General features: G+C 37.1%; 1 protein-coding gene across 1 annotated transcript in view; it reads left to right on the top strand.

The window, feature by feature from the left end:
* Positions 1-21,075: 21,075 nt before the first annotated feature.
* Positions 21,076-22,570, top strand: part of LOC131164547 (regulator of nonsense transcripts 1 homolog) — a 35,462-nt gene continuing 33,967 nt past the window's right edge. Inside the window, exon 1 of the mRNA XM_058121822.1 lies at positions 21,076-21,992. Coding sequence (XP_057977805.1) covers positions 21,468-21,992 — 525 coding nt within the window. The 5' untranslated portion in view covers positions 21,076-21,467. The remainder of the gene's footprint in view (positions 21,993-22,570) is intronic.

The raw sequence follows: 22,570 nt of genomic DNA, 5'->3' as shown, positions 1-22,570 counted from the left end.
ATGATCTAGAGATAAGAAAGGGGTTAGAAAAATTTTCCATTAAAAATAATGAAGAAAAGAGCAGAGAAATTAAAGAAACATCTATTGAGGATAATCAGGTAGATAGTGAGGTTCGAGAACTGCCAAGGAGTGGAAATTTGTGAAGAATCACCCCAAAGATCAAATTATTGGTGAACCTTCACGCGGAGTAGCCACCCGCTCATCCCTTAGAAATATGTGTAGCCACATGACATTCTTGTCTTAGGAAGAGCATAAGAATGTGAATGAGGCCATAGAGGATGAATCTTGTAGTAACTCAAACCAATAGAATAAAGAAATAAATAAAAGAAAATAGAAAGGAAAAGAAAAGGGGGAAATTGGTTTGGCACAAGACCAAACCGTCAACAGTTTTAGGAGGCTCAAAAAAATCGTCAATGGTTGCAGCTGTAGAGAACGGTTTAAGTGCCAAATCATCGACAGTTTTGTCAAGCCCAGAATAACCGTCAACGGTTTTCCTACGAGGTGAGTTACTTAAGTGCGAAAAAACCTAAATTTTTTATAAAAAAAAAAAAAAAATCATAACTCTTTCTCTCTTCCTCTCTCTAAAAATTAGGGTTTTGACTCCCTCTCTCTCTCTAGCCTCGGGAACTCTCTGCAAGGGCTCTTCAGTTCTCTCTCCCTCATTCTGGCTTGTAGGTCATTGATTCTCGACGTATTCGAACGTTTAGGTTTTGGTGGTTTCGAAGGTTTTAGGCAGTTTCTTCAAGAACAGGTAAGGGGATTAGATTATGTCAGTAATTTTTGAAATATGGACCGATTAAATTGCAATCTATGTTTACAAAAACGGTATATATGATTTTCTGAATGAATCAGGTATATGAAAATGGTTGTTTTGACTTTTTGTACGTTTTTGGGAAAAACTAACGTAAATGGGTTGAACATCTCCTAATTTCAGTAACATAAATATTTTGAGTTAAAATTAAACCCTGGAGATGCTCATACCTCTATTTTCAGTAACCTATATATTACCCCAGCAGTTAAGTATATTTATGATTTATCAGATGAAAAATTGTGTGACATGAGTACGGTTTAAATGGGCATAAATGAACAGAATATGTATACAACTATGATACAATATGATATGATGGCTATATGCCGAGATGTGATGTGACGGCTATAAGCCGATATGTGATATGCCGATTATAAGCCGAGATTTGATATGACGGCTAGATACCGAGTTATGAGATGCCAATTTTTATACCGAGACAGGATATGACAAATATGTTATAGAATAACGAACAACTTATGTTTTATACAAATTTATGGAAATGAATTATGATTACAGTTTTTATTGTGTAAATTGTCATATATGATTTAAGAACCCTAAGGATACCAGATGTTATGTATGAGCACGGTACCATAACTATGTGTTAGCAATGAGTGCAATCACATGGGGATGGAAGTGTGATGTGGGATAGTCGATTTGTAGCCTGGGTACAATACTACTCCTGTTGCAGTTTCGGGGGACCCCTCTCGATGCAGTTTCGGGTGACCCACCCTATGCAGTTTCGGGTATAGGGTAGGCACAATTGTACTTACTACATTTTTCTGACGCGGCTATAGTCGGTCGGCCATATGCTAAGTCCAACCTTCGGGCCGCACAACCTATCATGGAGGGAAGCTTGTCGATGGGAAAGCATGACGATGCTACTTCAACAGTACATGGTGTTTTCTTTTATACATATATGGGCAAATTTACTATTAATGGGCTATACTAAGCCAACAATATTTTATTCAGAAATTATGTAAATCTAGATATACAGTTCAATACAGTTTTAAAATGTCATTTCAGATACAGTTAAATATATGAAGATATTTTATTCGTACTAAAACTCATGTTAGTCACACACTGATGATAGTCTAGTCTTCCTTACTGAGAAGTGTCTCATCCCATTATCAATCTCATTTTTTAGGTCCTACAGGGAACCATACCTAACTTACCTCGGGGTTGGGATTATACTTTTGGGAGTAGTTTTCAGAACTAGTGAGATACCAGATATCTTATTTTGTCATGTTGGGGTTGTAATATATTAACAAGTAGTGTTATACATGTGTGTTTTGGGGATAGTTAGAACTCTGGTATTGTGATTAAGGTGTTTTCTTCCATTGTATGCTTTATATTCAGTAATTACAGGAACACCCGGTTTCCCTTGTTAGGGCAGGTTGTGGGTTTATGGTATCAAAGATGTGTATTTTATTTTAAATAACACCCCAGGCCCACTCTTGGGTTCAGGGTGCTACGAGTGGTATCAGACCATTTTTATATTTATAACAATTAAATTTTTCAGGTCGCTACAAATCTTAGGTGATGTCAATGCAGGAAGAGCTAAACCAGTTTAAGAGAAACAAAGTATGGATCTTGGTTCCCAGACCAGATGATCATACTATCATTGGAACCAAATGGGTCTATATGAACAAGAAGGATGAAAATGGGATTGTAATTAGGAACAAAGCCAGATTAGTAGCCCAAGGATACAACCAGGAGCAAGAAATAGATTTTGAAGAAACATATTGTAACGACCCGAAGAATAATGTTATTTAAATAATAAAGAGAAAGGGAAATGGGAACAGGAACAAAAAGAGGCAGTAGACTTCGTCGACGAATGCTTCGTGTTCATCGACGACATTGCATTTTGGATATAATAACCCAAGAAATTTTCCAAGCACTCGTCGATGAACATAGGGGTTTCGTCGACGAGGGTTCTTCAGGATCTCGTCGACGAGAAGATACCGAGAAAAGATTTTTGGGAAGTCTGAAATTCGTCGACGAGGGTGCAGATTTGTCAATGAACTTTCTAGAGGACTCATCGACGAGGTGATGTGGCTCGTCGATGAATCCTGCAGTATAAATAGCCCTAAACTCTGTTTAATTGCAAAAAAAAAAAAATCAACGTAACTTCCTTTCTTTCTCTCTCTCTCTCTCTCTCTCTCTCTCTCTCTCTCTCTCTCTCCTACGGCCTCTCCTCCATCTCTCTTTGATTTCAGCCCCATCAATCGTCGGATCAACTATCTGAGGCCACCACGACACTCCTGGCGAAGTTCTCTCCAAGTTTACCAGAGCAGATCGTCGATGGGATCGAGTTGAATTTCTTCCTAGAATCAGGGTAAGGTCTTTTATTCAATTTTTGACCTTCTGGTAGTTGTAGGAAATGAAGTAGGTAAAGAAATAATGATATTCTATTTTGACAAATATTGTTTTCAGGGTGTTGAGTAGGAAGCCCTGCGGGTGTTAGACCAGTATACCATAGGGGCTTTCTAGTAGTCAGGTAAGGGAAACATGCTATGCTAGGAAACTCTTTTATGATTTCAGCATGAATTATATATTTTTATCAAATTATTATTCAGATTATATATATATATATACAATTTCTAGAACTTGATAATATTAGTATGTATTTGTGTGGTTTGAGTCAATAACAGAATTAGTGTTATATTTATAGGATTTGTGAATACCATGTTTATAGTTATTAACAAAAATACCATGATATTTGCATGTTATAGAATGACGAATTTTCTAGAGAACAGTATACTCAAAAATATGCATTTTTAGTAATCTTAGAATAACATGTTTATCATTACCTTAATGCCCCGATATATAGATATTCAGACAGCAGTTCGGTTATACAAAAATCAGAATTTCAGTCAGTTTATTTAGAATTTCAGATAAATTTTATGGGGTTATGGTTATTTTAGAAATTATAGTAAAAATAGTATATTACAGATATCAGTTACCTATATAGTATTAGACCCTGATGGATCAGACAGCAAAGCACGGTATCGTAGCTTTTAGATATTCAGTTCAAAGTGCAACCACTTTACTCAGATAGTAAGTGGTATGAGGTCGATCGTGCCCACGTCTGGACAGGCTCTCCATCAGATATGGATTGAGGGGGCCAATCAAACTTCCGGAGTTTAGTTGACTTACCCTGGTCGGCCAGCCAAGATAGGTTCCGCTTCAGGCTGCACAACCCTGTCATGAGGGGTTAAATCGTGACATACAACCATCTAGAGAAATTTTCTCAGATATTATAAGTATAAGTAGATTTTTCAGAAATAGTAGTATTAATATGAAAAATAGTTTTATACAGATTGGCATGTTCAATAATATAGTTAATTGTTTTATTATACGTTATGTAATATCAGCATATTCAGATTCAATTATTCAAATTATTCCTAAATCAGATTATTTTTACCAAACTATAGCTCAGTGGCCACACACTAGTAATAGCATGTTTTGTCTTACTGAGCGTTGGCTTATCCTAGTGTTGAACTATTTTTTAGGTGAGCCAGTTAGGCGACCGGAGCAGGCTCGCAGGTAGAGGGGCTGTTTTACTGCCCTTTATGAGAGTGAGTATTCTGGTTTTGGAGTGGCATGTTTTTGTAAACCCTTGGTATCAGTAAGGGTAGTTTTAAGGAAAACAGTGATGATTGTATATTGTGGGTTGGTTTGACACTCTGGTATTGTATTATGTATGGTTTTATTTTACATGATTGGCTTACCGCTGTTAGGTTAATGATTGAATTTAAAGTAAGGGAGAAATATTTTATTTTATTAGCAGGTCGTTTCATATATGCTCTTGTGACTAGAATGGAAGTCATTTGTATGTTATTAGCCTATGCATCTTTTAAGGACTTCAAGTTATATCAAATGGATGTTAAAATTGCATTCTTGAATGACTACATAAACAAGGAGGTATATGTTGAGCAACCTCCAGTGTAACGCCCTAGACTTGCCACGTGGGGCTCGGAGTGTTATGAAACCATCCTCGCGTCACTGATACCATTCACGTAGCAGAACTATTTAAACAACCTCAAATAAAATACCAGAGTGCTATATATAATTTACATATACAAACTCATAAAAAGGAACAACCATATTCTCCATTTTTACATAACCAGTACAAAATATTAAACATAGTCTATACACATTTTCATTCTTTTATTTACTCATAAAACTACCTCGCCCTAGAGCTTTCTAAGCTCGACCACCTAGAGGACCTGAAAAGATTAAATATTAGTCGGGGTGATACACCTCTCAGTAAGGAAGAAATAAATTACAACAATGTGTGGCTAAAGTGTTTAATATATAATTACAAAATATACATATAATTGTATTTCACTATCAATAGCAGCTGAGAAAATGCATTCTTAATCACATCATTGTCGACTTCTCTGTCAGCCAATCACATACACACATACATAATTATTTAAAATATAATTCCCGAGAATAGGGAAGTCTACCTGCTCATACAAGTAGATTCCCTCTGCTCTTGTGCAAATACCAGGGCAATCACCTTTCTTAGTAAGCTCTGGGGTTATGTATCCAGGTAAAGTATCCGAGAATAGGGAAGGTCACCCACCCATACAAGTGGCTTCCCTTTACTTTAGTATCTACAGATAATTACCGGAGCACTAATCTTCCTCAGCAAGCCCTCAGGTGGAGAATTTTAATTTACCATAAATACTCATGTAATTAAAGTTAAAAATATCTAATGTCGTCATTTCATAGAGTTCCACACATATATGCATACCACAACCAATCCACACAGGATAATTCGTACAGTTTTCATTCACACCCACACAGGGTTCATATCCACACACGTCCACACAGGACACTAATCCATATAAAATACATGTCCATATAGGACTGGTCTACATAGGACTAACAACCACACAGGTTACATGGTCCACACATGACTAATCATCACACAGATTACAACACATACCACCTTGTTCATGGTAAATAGGTAAAACAAAATCCTCATACCACTGCTAATATTTTACCCCCTAATATAAACGCCTATATAATGACCTCCTTATACCACTACCAACGTTATATGGCGATTATATCAGGTACAATATAACGACCTCCTCATATCACTACCAATGCTATATCACAATTTTACATGAACCATAAAACAATACCCATCCAGTACAGGTAAACACATCAATGCCTTCCCATTCACAGTATTTAATCATCCAACAGCATCACAACCAACCAGAATTCGCAACCCAAACAGAATCCACAAATGAGCATTAGTCAAATTCAAGCAGCACTGACAACCATTTAATTATCAGAGTTGTTTTCATGTCACACAGTTTTTCCCAATATTATATATAATCAAAAATAATATTTTCAATACCTGCACCGTTTATAAAATTATACCAAAATATATATAGAATTTTATACCCAAAATCTAATCGATTTAAAATTAATAAAAAAGTTGTTATAAAGTATTTCCCCTTACCTACTCCTAAAGTTCCTGTCTAAATCAAACGGAAACAAGACCCTGTATTCCAAAAATCCCAACTTACTCAAATCTCAGAAAAAACACTCATTTAATGCTTCCTAGGTTCCATATATTTATATTTAACAAGGAAACTCCAAGATATCTCACTTGCCCTGATTTTGGAGTGATTTTCAAGTACTCCAAACTAAAAATCTGCTCCACTTATGTTGCATAGAATCTTCTCAGGGGTCTCATGGTAGCTTCCAATCGTAGAATCAGCCTAAATCCAGGCCGAATTCGAAGAGAAAAGGTAGAGGGACCGTTTTTAGAGAGAGAAAGTGAAAACCTCGAAACTTTCTCGCTGAAAAATGAAAGGAATTGCTATTTATAGGTAGGGACTCGTCAACGAGACATGTGGATTCGTCGAGACAATCCCATGAAAAACACTCGTCGATGAGACCATGAGTTTGTCGACGAGTTTCAAAACATCTCAAACCCTCTCAGTAACTCCTCATCGACAAGTCATGTGCCCTTGTCAACGGGTCAAGGAAAAACGTTCGTTGACAAAACCAGTTGGTTCGTTGACGAGGCCTCTCTAACACCCTTTTTAAATATTCCTTTTTCTTACCTTCTCTCATTCCTTTCCTTTTCTTTTATTATTTTTATTAATTAAAATTTTTGGGTCATTACATCCAGGATTCGGAAAACACAAACGTCTAAATCATGTATTTAAACTATCAAAAGTCTTATATGGACTAAAGTAAGCTCCTAGAGCTTGGTATGAAAGGTTAAGTGGTTTTCTCCTAGAAAATGGGTTCACTAGAAGTAAAATTGACACAACCCTCTTCATAAAATATGAAAATGAAAATATGCTCCTAGTGCAAATATATGTAGATGATATCATCTTTGGAGCAACGAATAAAGAGGTGTGTAATGAGTTTGTCAAATGCATGCAAGATGAATTCGAAATGAGCATGATGGGTGAACTTACTTTCTTTCGAGAGCTTCAGATTAAACAAGCTAAACATGGAACTTTTATCAACCATTCAAAATACGTAAAGGACTTGCTCAAGAAATTCAATATGGAAGATGGTAAAATTCTAGGGACACCTATGAGTACTTTCACTAAATTAGAAAAAGATGAGCATGGTATACTGGTAGATGATAAGTTTTACCAAGGTATGATTGGTTGTCTACTATACCTGACTACTAGCAAACCAGACATCATGTTTAGTGTATGTATGTGAGCGAAATTTCAAGTTCCACCAAAAAAATCATATTTACTAGCAGTTAAGAGGATACTCATCGGGACCATTGATTTAGGCTTCTGGTACCCTAAGTATACCTCATTTGAGATTGTCAACTATTCTAATGCTGACTTTGCCAGTAGCAAAGTTGATCAAAAAAGCACAAGTGGTACGTGTCATTTCTTGGGACAATCTCTAGTTTCTTAGTTTTCCTAGAAACATAACTCAGTTGCATTATCCACAGTCAAGGCTGAATATATAGCGGCTAAAACTTGTTGTGCTCAAACGCTCTACATGAAACAGCAACTTATAGATTACAAATTGCACGACAATATTGTTCCTATCAAGTGTGATAAGACTAGTGCAATAAATATTTCAAAGAATCTCATTTCACACTCACGAACCAAGCATATTGAGATTAAACATCATTTTATTCATGATCATATACAAAAGGGAGACGTAGCACTTGAGTTTGTGTGCACTAATGAATAATGGGTCGATATATTCACAAAACCACTTCAAGAGGATAGATTTATCCAAATTAAACATGAATTAGACTTATTGCACACTAGGGAAGTTGCCTAGAATTATTTGAGAAATTAGGCCTAACCCGTGATGATGAGTAGGGTACACAACTAAGGGGGAGCAACTCATTGTAATTTCATGGCTGTGTAAATTAAATTCACTCACAATCTTATACTGTTTTATGCTTATATGTTTTTGTGAGAACAGCACTACAACTTACTATCCATTATGTACTGAAAGTGTTATTTTAACAGCAAAATATACATTTCACAATACAGTATTTTCACAAATACAGTTCCAGTATACATACATATGAAAGCAATACGAACTGATGTCATCACACCCTTCGGCCTAAACCGGACTATCTGGTGGTATTTCACATCCTTTGGCAAAAGCTGGACGTCTGGTGATATTTCACACCCTTCGGCAAAAGCCGGTGCACCAGATAACCTGGCATAGCATAAGCCCCCATAGTGTTGAACCGGTGCAGGTCTGGTGTTCGCACACCCTTCGGTAAAAATCGATCAATCTAGTGGTATTGCGCACCCTTCGGCAAAATTCAGACTACAAAACCTGCGATCTTATTTTGGCTCAGTTCAATATCGCAGCCTACGGCGTTTTAAACCGGCCCGCTTTCATATATTCCCACCAGTATTATCCCGCGAAGGCATTTTCACAAAACTTGGAACATTTTGGAACTCACGTCCCTATATCATATTTGAATAATCCACAGTCTACGATAGTTAACCGACACGCTTTACTCAAATACATTATTCAAATTTACCATCTCATTCTACACTCATTTGGTAAACAAACAATCACATATCATGTGTTCCAAAAATACAGATTAAAATAATCAAAGGTATGGCCATCTCTATACCACAATTTATACCAATATAAAGTTTTCCAACAAAAACAGAGATGATACCCGAAACCCCCAATTTTCCCAAAAACGGTAAACCAAAAATTCCGTAATTTCACCCGATAGATTTTTCCAAATAAGTAACCAAAACATTCATAGAATCGTAAACTACAGTTTTACCAATTCAGATTACAAAACAACTGATATAAACAGAAACCCCTTACCTTTCCCACAAACTGAAACACGAACCTAATCGGTCCAAAACAACGACATGAGACCCCCAAAACCTAAAAATAGAAGAACAATGCTTAAATATATTCACCACTACTACAAATCTACCGAACTAGAAATGAAATCGAACTTTTACCTAGATTCTGGATCAAAAGTCAAAAACCCTCGAAATGAAATTTCAATCCGCTATAAACATAGAGATTCCCCTCCCGATCCACGTGGTAACATTGGATTGTTGATTCAGGTAAAAGATAGCCCAAATCCCTAGAGAGAGAGAGAGATTCGAGTTCTAGAGAGAGAGAGAGAGAGGGAGATTTTGAGGTTTCTTAGCAATGAAGTAACAAAATATCCTATTTATTGACCCTTGACTTGGTCCAATTCGTTGACGAGATGGCACCTTCGTCGATGAACCATTCAAGCATTTCGTCGAGGAGCTGGTTCCTTTGGCGACGAACCCTATTCCTATATTTTACAACTCGTTTAATATCTCTTCATCGACGAGGCTCTGAATCTTGGCGACGAAGAGTGTAAGGGCCTTCGTCGACGAGAACAATGGCTTCGTCGACGAAGCCTACTAATTTATCTTTTTACCCTTTACTTATTTATTAAATTAGAAATTCTTGGGTTGGGTTCTTACACTAGGTTTTCCTACACTTTTGATTTTGAAAATCATTTGTGGAGAAAACATTTATTGCTCTTTAATCTTTGAAGAAGCATTATTGTGCATTTATTTTTACATCAAAGATCATTTACTATCATCTACTCCTATTTATTGTAAAAATCCTTTTGAGATCAAAGCCCTGGCTTCTCCTATTCTTTCTTGAAAAATATTTCTGGAGAAATCTTTTATTGGGGTTGAATCTTTGAAACATTTATTATACACGTTTTACTCACGAATCATTTACTTTCTTATATTTCAAAAATTTTCTTGAGAGAAATAAATATACTCTATTGAGCTTAAATCTCATATTGTGAGAGTGCATCAAGATTTTCATTGTACAACTTAGCTTTTGAGAAGTATTTCCTTGTACGCAAAATTTTTATCCTCATTGTATTTGCGGTTCGAGTTTGACCCATGCCAAATGTGGGGTATCGTTTGGAGAAATGGCTCCGCCTATAAGAAGTGGTGTAACGGGTGGCTCTGCCCGAGTGAAGGAGTGTGTATAAGGTGGCTCCACCTTGTTCAAGGAATGGATAATGAAATCCTCAAGCAGGTTGTCTTGAGGCGAGGACATAGGCGGGAATAGCCGAACCTCATAAAACTCTCGTGTTTGCATTCTTTTTCCCTACACTATTTATTTTTCCGCACTTGTATGTTCTCATTTAATCTGCTGTGACTATTGTATATGTTTTAAATATTTGTGGGATTTGAGATTGAATGAAAAAACCCTAAGCTTGAGATATACTAGTTGTGTTTTAAAATAGGGAAAAAAAAGTGACCAAGAATTTTATAATATCAAATTCACACCCCTCTTGGGATTACACCAAAAATCACAGTAATTTTACTATTTTGTATTCAAAGACATGAACAACATCATAGTTACAACATATACAATGTATATATAAAGTTCCTAGAGGTTTTCCCTCCAAAACCCAACCTCCTCAATGTTCCAATTCAAAATTTGAAAACAAACACCGAGTTCCCGAGCCAAACTGTGACGACTTGCTTAATTTTCATAGATATATTTTTTATAATAAAAATAATATCACAAAACTTAGCAGATCATAATCCACCTGAACCCGTGGGTACCAGGGATACATCAGAACACATAGCGAAAGTTTAAGCAGCAGGAAACATACAATCATAATATCATAAATACAAAACTATTCACCAAAATACCAAAGTCACTACATCCACTAAATTTAAGTATTTACAAACCCGAAATAAAGATCTAGGGACATTTCCACAAAAATCCAACCGTCCCTACCAAAACTTACCCTTCAAAAAGGGCAGATCAATAGTACTAAATCAACGGAGCTTTACCTGCTTTCCTATCAGGGGCTCCTGAAATGTTTATAAAATTCGGGGTGAGACACCTCTCAGTAAGGGAAATAAACTAACACTAGTGTGTGATAATATAAGCATTTCTATGGTATACATATAATCATAAACATAACCAGTAAAACTGTATATATATCATTTATAGGAAAAAAAATATGTATAATCAAAACATGGCAGAACATAATGGTTTTCATAGCATAATTCATCTCATATAAATAGTAATACAAAACAAACATCCCTGGTAGGTTAGCTGGCTATTGTCATGTATTACCCCCACATGACTGGGTTGTGTGGCCCGAAGGCGGGACTTGACAATGGTTGGCCGACCACTGCCAAGTCAAAAGTACAGTCTGTAAGTCGGATGGGTCTGCCAGACCTGGTTCGTACACCAGGGGCACTCACACACTTCTTAAAACCACATCGACCATCCAATCTTACACCACTCCGTACAGCGACGTTAACACAAATATCATGATAAATCATGAACACATAGCATCGGTACCGTGCAAGTGCTAGCTTAAACCAAGCCAACCAGGTTCTGATATCATATAGCATATACTGAAACTGTGATACATGGATATTTCATACCATTAATTATCAAATCAATCATATCATTTTGCATATATACGTATATCATGAAAATCATTAGCCCGTACGTCGATATTTCACATTTTACCATAGCTCGGTCCGTACGCCAGCTAATTATATCCATAGCTTAGCCCGTACGCTAGCAAATCATATCCATAGCTCAGCCTGTACGTTGGCAAATCAAATTCATAGCTCGGCCCATATGCCGGCAAATCATATACATAGCTCAACCCGTACGCTGACAAATCATATCCATATCTTTATCATATTCCCCAGAAAATAGTTTTTCATTATAATTTCTACTCATGCCACACGAATAGGTTTTTCATATATCTAACAAACCATCATTTTCAACAGTATTTCCCAAATATAAATCATATATAAATATATTGATTTTCCTGAAATCAAATGCTATAATAATATACATACTTTTCATAAAATACTAGCTTAATTTATTCCCTTACGTGATTCCTGAAAAGCCCCTAAGAAAATCTGTCCTACACCCATAGGGTTCCCCGTTCAACACCCTAAAAGCGGCATTACCCATAACTAAAGTTTAGTATTTCTACTCATACTACGTTTTCTACAACTGTCAAATAACCAAATACTGAGTAGAAAGCCTTACCCTGGATTTGGGATGGTTTCCAACTAAACCCCACCGACGATCCGCTTCGGTAGACTTGCATAAAACTTTCCCAAGAGCGTCGTGGTGGCTTCAAATCGTCAAACCGGCAGAAAATCGGTCCGAGATCTTAGAGAGAAGGGAGGAGGGGCATAGAGGAGAGAGAATGAGGAGTATTTGCGCAGGTTTTTGGCTAAAAATGAATTTTACCCCTACTTATACACTGGCCTTCGTTGACGAGCCACATCACCTCGTCGACGAGGTCATGAAGAAGACTTGTCGACAAACTCTCTTTGTAACGTCCTCAAAATTTATATCACTTTTTTTTTTTTATAAAAAAATTTGCTCCAATATCTGTATGTAATGGGCACCCCTAAGCAGTGAAAAACACAAATCATATAACCACATATACATATATATACAATACTAGAATTCAATATTTTCAAACCATAGCTACATATTACATCTCTCTCTCTACAGTGTCAACTACCCCAAAAATACAAAAACTCTGTCACAAACTCACCCTACAACCAGGGTAATTAAGAAGACTCTCTATTCGCGAGCCTGATCTTCTCGCCTAGCTGGCTCACCTGAAAAATGGTAAAGTAATGGGGTGAGTCGACGCTCAGTAAGTGGAAATATGCTATTACTAGTGTGTGGCGACCGAATCGTAAAACTATAATAATAGTATTTAAAACTGCATGATCTGGCAAATCTGTAAACACAGGTATAGAAGCTTAAAACATTTGTATTATCTGAGCTTTCTATCATTCATACTGCTATATCATACTACATACGACAAAAACTGTAAAACTATATACATATACATAACTGTGCTCTTTCCCTAGGACTTTGTATGTCATGATTTGACCCCTCATGATAGGGTTGTGCGGCCCGTACGCAGGACTTAACCTGGTTGGCCCTCCAGGTAAGTCACTATACCCTACACTACCTCAGCCCGGCCAAACTGCATACTCTCCTAGGCGCGGGATTGGCTACTACCTCGTCAAACCGGTCCCCTCAACCCAGCGAACTGGGGAGCTGCATACTCTCCGAGCACGGTTTACGATACCCACACACTATCTGAGATATGTAGTTGCACTCTGTTTGTATTAACAACGGTACCTTGCTCTGTATTCTATATCTGTATTGTATCTATCGATAATCTTTTCATAGGGACCTGATACTATATATATACTATACTCTTTATATCGTTTTCATGATATTTCCAAAATAACCATAACACTATATTGCAGTACTGTAAATGTTGTAATATTTGTAGCATCTTGATGCTATAATTGTATAATCTGTCTGTACTTTCTTTCTGTATAATGTGAGTGTTATGGCATTTAGGAAAACATAGCTTTTTATATACATTGGATATACTATTTTGAATAAATATCTGTATACTATTATATATATATTTATCAATGTAATCATCTGAATAAAACTGTATATGTATACATATTCTGTCTGTTTAAAATTTGCAATTATCTAACTATATTTGTATAACTTGAAATACTGAAAAACTGCATAAAACTCCATATCAATATCATGTACTCAGGCCACACATACTTTAAAAATTCTTATCCTGTACAATATCTGGTATACATGCATATATACATAAAATTTTTGATAACGTAAGTAAATCGCATAGCATATTTCCCTTACCTTAAATTTGAAAAGCCTCTCATTGAACTCTAGCCCTACACCCGCAGCGTTCTCCACTCAACACCCTGAAAACAACATCCACCAGAACAAAATATCAGTATTTTCTTACCCACAATATTTCTTATAACTACGAGGAAGGCATAATCTAAATAAATTGTTTTACCCTGGATTTGGGATGAATTCCAAACCAACTTCTCCCATAATCAGCTCTGGCAAACTTGTAGAAAACTTTTTCAGGAGCGTCGTGGTGGCCTCAGATCTTCAATCCGGCGAGAAATGGGGCCAGGATTGAAAAGAGAAGGAGGGAGAAGCGTTTTAGAGAGAGAGAGAGAGAGAGTTTGCACTGAAATCTCATAAAAAATCCTGGTTTCAACTATTTATAGGGTCGAATTCATCGACGAGACACGTCATCTCGTTGACGAGTTCTTAAGTAATTTCGTCGACGAACCCTACCTCCTTGTCGACGAAATTCAAACTGCCCAAAAACCCCTCTCGGCATCTTCTCGTCAACGAGGCGTGGCTTCGTCAACGAGGCCTACTTATGAACTCGTTGACGAACTCCCTGTGTTTGTCGACGAGGCCCTGTGTAAAACGTCTGGGTTATTACGTCCAAAGTGCAATGTCGTCGACGAATGCTTTTCTATTTCCATTTCTCTCCCTCTTTATTATTTAAATATCATTATTCTTTGGGTCGTTACACTCTCATCGTCGACGAAATTAAGAATCCCTTAAACCTTTGCTCAGTATTTTCTCGTCAACGAATCTTGTCCTCATTGATGAGCTCCTTTTATACCCTCGTGGACGAATCCCCTGTGTTCGTCGATGAGGAGCTGAAAAAAATTCCTTGGGTTATTACACAAACTATCGATGGTTTGCAAAGATAACATCGACGGTTTAATACTGAGAGCAAATAGTAGAAGTAATGAGTTCAGAATCGTTGATAGTTTCACTGCACCTGAGCCAAACCGTCGACGGTTTCCTCGAGCAGACTAACATTCTATTTTCAACCATGTTTTCTCTCTATACATTCATTCCACTCAGTATATGAACCACATATCACAACAATCTCCAATTTGGCGAATATACGCCCCTTAGTAAAAACTAAAAACATAAACCCACTGCTCCACCTTGGCTTTGGGACATTATGTTAGGACCGTCTCCTGTCTAGCAATTGGATACATTTAGCAAGTCCAAGCAATGCTTGAACTTTTTTGTGGTAACCAGCTTCGTCAAGATATCTGTTGCGTTCTCAGATATGTGAACTTTCTTAAGTATGAGTTCACCTGAAGAAATCAACTCCCGAATCCTATGGAACCTTACATCTATATGTTTGGTTCTTACATGACACACTTGATTCTTCGTCAAATAGATGACACTCTGACTATCACAACGCAGCTTAAATCCACCTTCTTGTATGCCCAACTCTTTGACTAAACTAGTAAGCCACGACCTTCCTTTGCAGTTTCGACAACCGTCATATACTCCAACTCAGTTGTTGATAATTCCACCAAAGATAGTAGCATGAACCTCCCAACAAATAGGTCCTTCCATAAGGGTGAATACATACCCTATTGTAGACCTTTTGTCATCTAGATCCCCTGCATAACCTGCATCAACATACCCCACAACTGACGAATTACTCTGTTGCTTACCGAACATGATGCCATAGTAAGACGTACCCCGTAAGACGTACCCCGTAAGTATCTGAAAATCCATTTGATGGCATCCTAATGTTGTTTACTCGGATTTGAAAGGAACTTACTTACCACACTGACAGCTTGTGCCAGGTCCGACCTTGTACATACCATAGCATGCATTAAACACCCCACTGCATTGGCATAGGGGACCTTTGACATGTCCCAGATATCATCTTCTATCCTTGGGCATTGGGCAGTAGACAATTTAAAGTGGTTCGCAATAGGTGTACTTACTAGTTTTGCATCAATCATGCTAAACCTATCCACACTTTCTCCACATAACAACCCTAAGATAACCACAATCTTCCTGCAATTCTGTCTCGACGAATATCCATCCCAAGTATCTTTTTGGCTATGCCAAGATCTTTTATGTCAAACTTTTTATTCAACAAAGTCTTCAATTGATTTACCTCGGTTATATCCTTCGCAACAATTAGCATGTCATCAACATAAAGCAACAAGAAAATGAGATAACGATCATCAATATTTTTTACATACACGCAGCAATCATACTCACATCTCCTGTAGCCTATTCGGATCATATACGAATCAAAACGTTTGCACCATTGCCTCGGAGACTGTTTCAGCCCGTAAAGCGACTTCTTCAGTTTACAAACCAAATGCTTATGTCTGGGTTGACTAATTCCTTCTGATTGTGCCATATAGATCTGCTCCTCCAAATCACCGTGGAGAAATGTTGTCTTCACATCTATTTATTCCAAATGCATATCAAAATATGCCACTAATCCCAACACCATCCTGATGGAAGTGTATTTGACCACAGGTGAGAATATTTCATCATAATCAACTCCTTTCTTTTGTGAGTATTCCTTTGCTACAAAATGTGCCTTGAAATTCTCTCTTTCCTTTTCTAAAATTGCTTCATTTGTCCTATACGCCCACTTGAAATCTATCGCCGTCTTCCCATCTAGAAGCTCCATCAAATCCCGTGGTTTTTATGCAATGACTTCATTTCCTCCATCATAGCATCCATCCATCTACTTTTCTAGCCATGCACTGCCTTTTGAAAAGTAGTTGGATCCTTTCAACTAGTAATGAAAGTATAAGACACTAGATCATCAAAACCGTACCTAGGCGGTGCCCTAATAGTGTGTCCGGATCTAAGTATAGGAATACTGTCAACTTGCTGGCTTCTCGAGCTAAAACTCCTTGCATTCTAGAGACTATCATCATTGCCCTGAGTCTCTAACTTTACCTGCACAACATGCCCATCTCTGTTCCAAGTTTGTGGCTTCTGTTTCTCTTCATCTTCTTCTTGAGTAAGCTTCACCATGGTTTTCTCATTAAAAACCACATCTCTACTAATCACTGCCTTATTTGCTATTGGATCCCACAACTTGAAACTTTCCACACTTTTTTGATACCCTAGAAAAATGCAGCATCTAGACTTAGCATCAAACTTTGATCTCTCAAAATGGAGTATTCTACCACATTACCTTTCCATACCTCCTCTATAACTTTCCCCTCTAGTCATGCCTTTGCCAATCAGTTTACCAAGAAATATGTCATACTAACTACCTAGGCCCAAAAGTTCTTCGCTAGCCCTGCATTCAACTTAAGACACCGAGCTCTCTCAGCCAAAGTTCGATTCATCCTTTCTGTCACATAATTTTGTTGTGGTGTTTGGAGAATTGTGAAATATCTCCTTATGTCATGTTGCTCACAAAACTCATAAACCTCGAATCAGCGTAATCGGTCTCATTGTCTTACCTAAGGCATTTAACTCTCCTCCCGGTCTGGTTCCTCCCGGTCTGGTTTTCCACCTCAGCTTTCCATAACTTAAACATGGCAAACGTCCAACCACATATGCCACAAAACGGTGTCATCTAACTTAGAATCTATGGCTGCAGCTCCACCTACAACTTTAATGCCCAGAAGTTTATAGATATTTCTTGCTAACTTTTTCTCTTTCATCACTGTTAGAATGTATTAACACACCTTTATAACTCCACTTTTGGACTTGTAACTAATCCATTACAATCCAAAGTGCCCAATAAAATTAAACTCTTCCATAGATCCGATATGTGTCTTACATCATATAATGTTCTCATAACACCATCAAACATCTTAATTATGACGTTTCCTATTCTAATTATTTTGCATGAAACATTGTTGCCCATCGGAATGGAACCATAATTAACTAATGTGTAGGGGCTGAACCATTCTCTATTTGGTGTCATGTGATAAAGCACGCTGAATCTAAGATCCAAGAGTTCGTGAGGCAATTCGACCTCGATGAAATGGAAAGCATATCACCATCACCACTTTCCGAGTTTCCTTCCTCTACTACATTCGCTAATTTTGAAGTACCCTCTTGTTTTTCAGCATTCCACTTCTTCCATTTTGGACACTCCGATTTTATGTGCCTCTTTTTCTTGCACTTAAAACACCGAATATATTTCTTCTTCTTGGACTACGATCAAGACTTATTATAATTCGATCCATTCCTGAATTTTTCTCTTCCATATTCATGATTACCCTTTACCACAAGCCCTTCCCCATGTGTAATTTCATTGTCGACCTTCTTTCTTTGATGAAAGTCCAGCTGCTTGTTACTTCTTCCAAATCCAATGTTTCTTTACCCCATGTTAGTGTCGTAACCAAGTTTTCATACGTGTGAGATGTAGGTAGAGAATTCAATAGCATTAGTGCCTTGTCATCTTCCTCAAATTTCACATCAACCCGTATTAAATCACTTATAATTTGATTGAATGCATTGATGTGTTGGTTCAATTCCAAACCTTCCACCATCTTAAGCCAATACAACTTTTGCTTAAGACATAATTTATTTGTAAGAGATTTATACATATACCAGCTTTCAAGTTTCTGCCAAACAACCATAGAAAAATCCTCTTCCATGACATGATACAACACATCATCGGCCAAACAAAGCCTGATAGTCCCCACAACCTTTGCTTCAAATTTCTTCCAACTTGTATCATCCATGCCTTTCAGTTGAACTCCGTATAAAGCCTTCATCATGCCTTGCTGCACTAACAGATCCTTCACCATTTTATGTCATAAACCGAAGTTTTCGGTTTTATCAAACTTTATGACATTGAACTTTGCAGAATAAGTTATAGAGGTCATTACAACAATGCTCTAATACCAATTTGTTGTGAAAAAAAACGAATGCACAACAGAATAAAACAATCATACAACGCACCATTTAACGGTGAAATATATAAAACAACAATCACATGGATTATAATGAAAGCAATAACAAAGACACAAAGAATTACGTGGTTCGGCAATGCCTACATCCATATGAGCAATCGACAATGTGATTCTACATCTCGTGTTCAAAGACACGAACAACATCATAGTTAAAACATATACAACGTATATATAAAGTTCTCGGAGGCTTTCCCTCCAAAACCCAACCTTTCAAACATCCCAATCCAAAATTTGAAAACAATCGCCGAGTTCCCGAGTCAAACTGTCAACGGTTTGCAGAGATACTGTCGACTGTTTAATATTGAGAACAAATAGTCGAAGTAACACGTTCAGAACCATTGACAATTTCACTGCACCTGTGCCAAATCGTCGACGATTACAAGGAAACCATCCCTCCTATAGACCAACATTTTGTTTTCTACCATGTTTTCTCTTTGTACATGCGTTCCACTCAGTATATGAGTCACATATCATAGTAAACATCATATTGATTGATTAAAGTATAAGTGACAAAGAATCTAAGTTATAACTTTTGAGAGTCATAGGATAAATAAGAACAATGCATAATATATGAAATCTAATTTTAGTAATGTAAAGAGTAATAGTGGAGAGAAGATGAAACTTGATAATCTAAAGATAAGTAGCTCTAATAGATTTAGATATCTTAAATCTATTATGCAAACAAAAGGAAAAATTGAAGAAGACATAATACATATAATTAAAGGGGTGTAACAGGTGTGTTGTGTGAATGTAGAATACTCTTAAAATTAAAAGAAAAGTTTTAGAAAATGGTTATAAGGATGGTTATGTTTTATGATTCTGAATGTTGGACAACTAAATAATAACATGTACAAAAGGTAAAAGTTGATGAAATGTAAAGGTTAAGATTGATGAATATATGGGCAATAATTTAGGCATACACTGATCGAAGACAAGATAAAGGAGGGGCAACTTAAATGGGTTATACGTTTGAAACACATACCTAGTAAAGTGTCTGTGAGGAGGAATAAGTTAACTATTCTTTATGACATAAAAAATGGTAGGAGTAGACCTAAAATAACTTGAAATATGGTAGCGTGGAGGGATTTAATGACCCTTAATCTAATAAAGAAAAACACTCTCGATAAGATAAATTGACAGAAGGCTTATTGTTGTTATTGTTGCTATATTTTAAAAATAGGTGTCAAAATAACTATAACCTTTAAGTACACTAGTAAAGCATAGTAGGGAATTGCAAATTGCGGTTTGAGTTACTTAGATGATTTAATTTGCTAAAGTTTAGTCTAAATTACAAAATATTCTAAAAAAGGTGTCAAAATAACTAAAACTTTGAGTACAACAACAGAGGATGACAGGGAATTACAAATTATAATATGAGTTGCTCAGACTTATTTTATTTTATTTTTGTCTTCTAACCCTTAAATATAGAAGAGAAAACGTAGGCATGCAGAGACGCAATCAAAAGTTCATAAATAGTATTGAATCCCTGAAGTAGAAAATGTTACTTCTCAAGAATGACAAATATGGAGGAAAAGATGTTACCTTTCAGAGTAGTGGAGGATGATAGCTCTTTTTCGAAACATACAATCGTCATTATATTATTTGCGATGTCTATACTCATACATAAGAGCTAAAAATTGTAAAACTAATTTTTAAATGACTTTTATTATCTTTTACAAAACTTTAGAAATTTTATGAAAATATTATTTAAATATATTTTAAATGCCCGCTTCATTTTATTTCAATTCTAATAAAAATTATGAAAAAAATAAATAATTTAATTAAAAATTTAAAAATGCTGATAATAAGTTGATAAAATAATTAAAAATTAAGAAATATGATTTTTTTTTAAAATAATTAAAAATTGACAATAGAAATATAAAATTAACAATATAAATAAATGAATTGTCATAAACAATTTTCTTCGCCGTTTAACAAATAAAAAATAAAAAAGTAAAGTAATATCAAATAAAATAATTTTTAATTTATCTGAAAACATTTAACAATCAAGAATCTAAATATAAAACTAATAACGTAAATAAATTGCGTTCTTTAAAAATAAAAATCATACTGGAGTCCCTAAACAGGTAGCTGAGCACAGGGAATCCCTGCCCTCCATTTGCTTCACTGCGTCACTCCTCTCCCATTTGGGGCACGGTATGTATCCTAATGTTACGCGCCTCACGCGCGAGCAGACCATACGCCCGTATCCACTCAGGTGCCAACTGTTCGTCGTCCAATCAGCCCGAAGCTGGAGGCTCGTGTCGCACAGTGCCCACCTCTGACGTTGACCAATGGAAATATCAATCCACATTTTCTCCCCCGCCTCTGTGTCTCTCCTCTCCTTTCTCCCTCCTCCCTCTCACCCACTTCTTCATTTTCTCTTTCCCAAACCTCCAAACCCTAACCCTAGCACCTTCCCGATTACTCCATAGTCGAACCAAACTCTGCCTCCCGAGCCAGGAAACCGAGGACCCCAACCCTAGCTCTAACAATAACCTCAAATTTTTTTACTGCAAATACTCTCCGCTGAACAGTTTTGGATTTGGTTTTCTATGGATTCTCAAGCGAACAACCTCTTCGAGACGGCGTCGCAGCCCGATACCGGAGGCGACGCCTACACGTTTCTCGAATTCAACACGCAGGGGGAGGACTTTGATTACCCTGAATTCTCCGAGCTTTCGCAGCCGATCAGGTCCTCTTCCGTGTGGCCGACGCCATCTGATTCCGTTGCGGACCCCACAGACCGTAGCGTCAGTGGTTCCGATCATCAGTCGGATGCATCGCCGGTCTCCGCCGCCCCTGGTAGCGCCACCAAGGCCAGGGGCGGTGCCAGTGGTGGCGGCAGTAGCAGTGGCGCCGTTGATGCTCTGGCGGCCGGCATGAGTGGGTTGAACTTCGAGGAGACTGGGGACGATGAAAATTATGAGTACGGTAAGGGGGATTTTACGGAGCACGCGTGTCGGTACTGCGGGGTGCAGAACCCGGCTTGTGTTGTGAGGTGTAATGTGCCTTCTTGTCGCAAGTGGTTTTGTAATTCGCGAGGAAACACTTCTGGTTCGCACATAGTCAATCACCTGGTGAGTAGACTACGAACTTTAAGATGTAGTATGATTTGGGTCATGTCTTGCGTTTTTACATGTTTTGTTGCGAATGCCATTATTTATGTAGGAAATGCAAGGATTGCAGATCAAAGTGGAACTTTAAACTTTGGTTGGTTTAATATGCGTTTGATGAAAGTAGAACTAATATTTGGAATTTAGAGTTGAACATACGGTGATCATTATTAAATCATAGTATGCCTGTTGGAGATAGAGATACCAAGAACAAGTATATTGTAAAGAAGTATTCTTTTATTTTTTAAAATCATATTATTTTTTGAACCAGAATGGGTGGAAATGTGAGCAATTGAGATTACTTCAAGGAGCTACCGAATCTTGCCAATGTATATATATTTTAAAATTGCTGTCCAAATTTGCCAACCTTTGTGATCTTTTGGACTCTGGCTTGAGAGAAATGTGAGAACTTTCAGGGGACGCTCATCTTGCCCATGTTCATTATAGGGTAGAGTGGTTTTCTTGTCATCTTTTTTTAATCATAGTCTTGGTTTCTTTTGTGGATTGTTGCTGTCCGTTCTTCGAAGGGATTGGATGGCAGC

The sequence above is a fragment of the Malania oleifera genome, chromosome 9 (assembly GCF_029873635.1).
Source record: "Malania oleifera isolate guangnan ecotype guangnan chromosome 9, ASM2987363v1, whole genome shotgun sequence".
Classification (NCBI taxonomy): domain Eukaryota; kingdom Viridiplantae; phylum Streptophyta; class Magnoliopsida; order Santalales; family Ximeniaceae; genus Malania; species Malania oleifera.
This window is presented reverse-complemented; position numbering and strand designations above follow the sequence as displayed.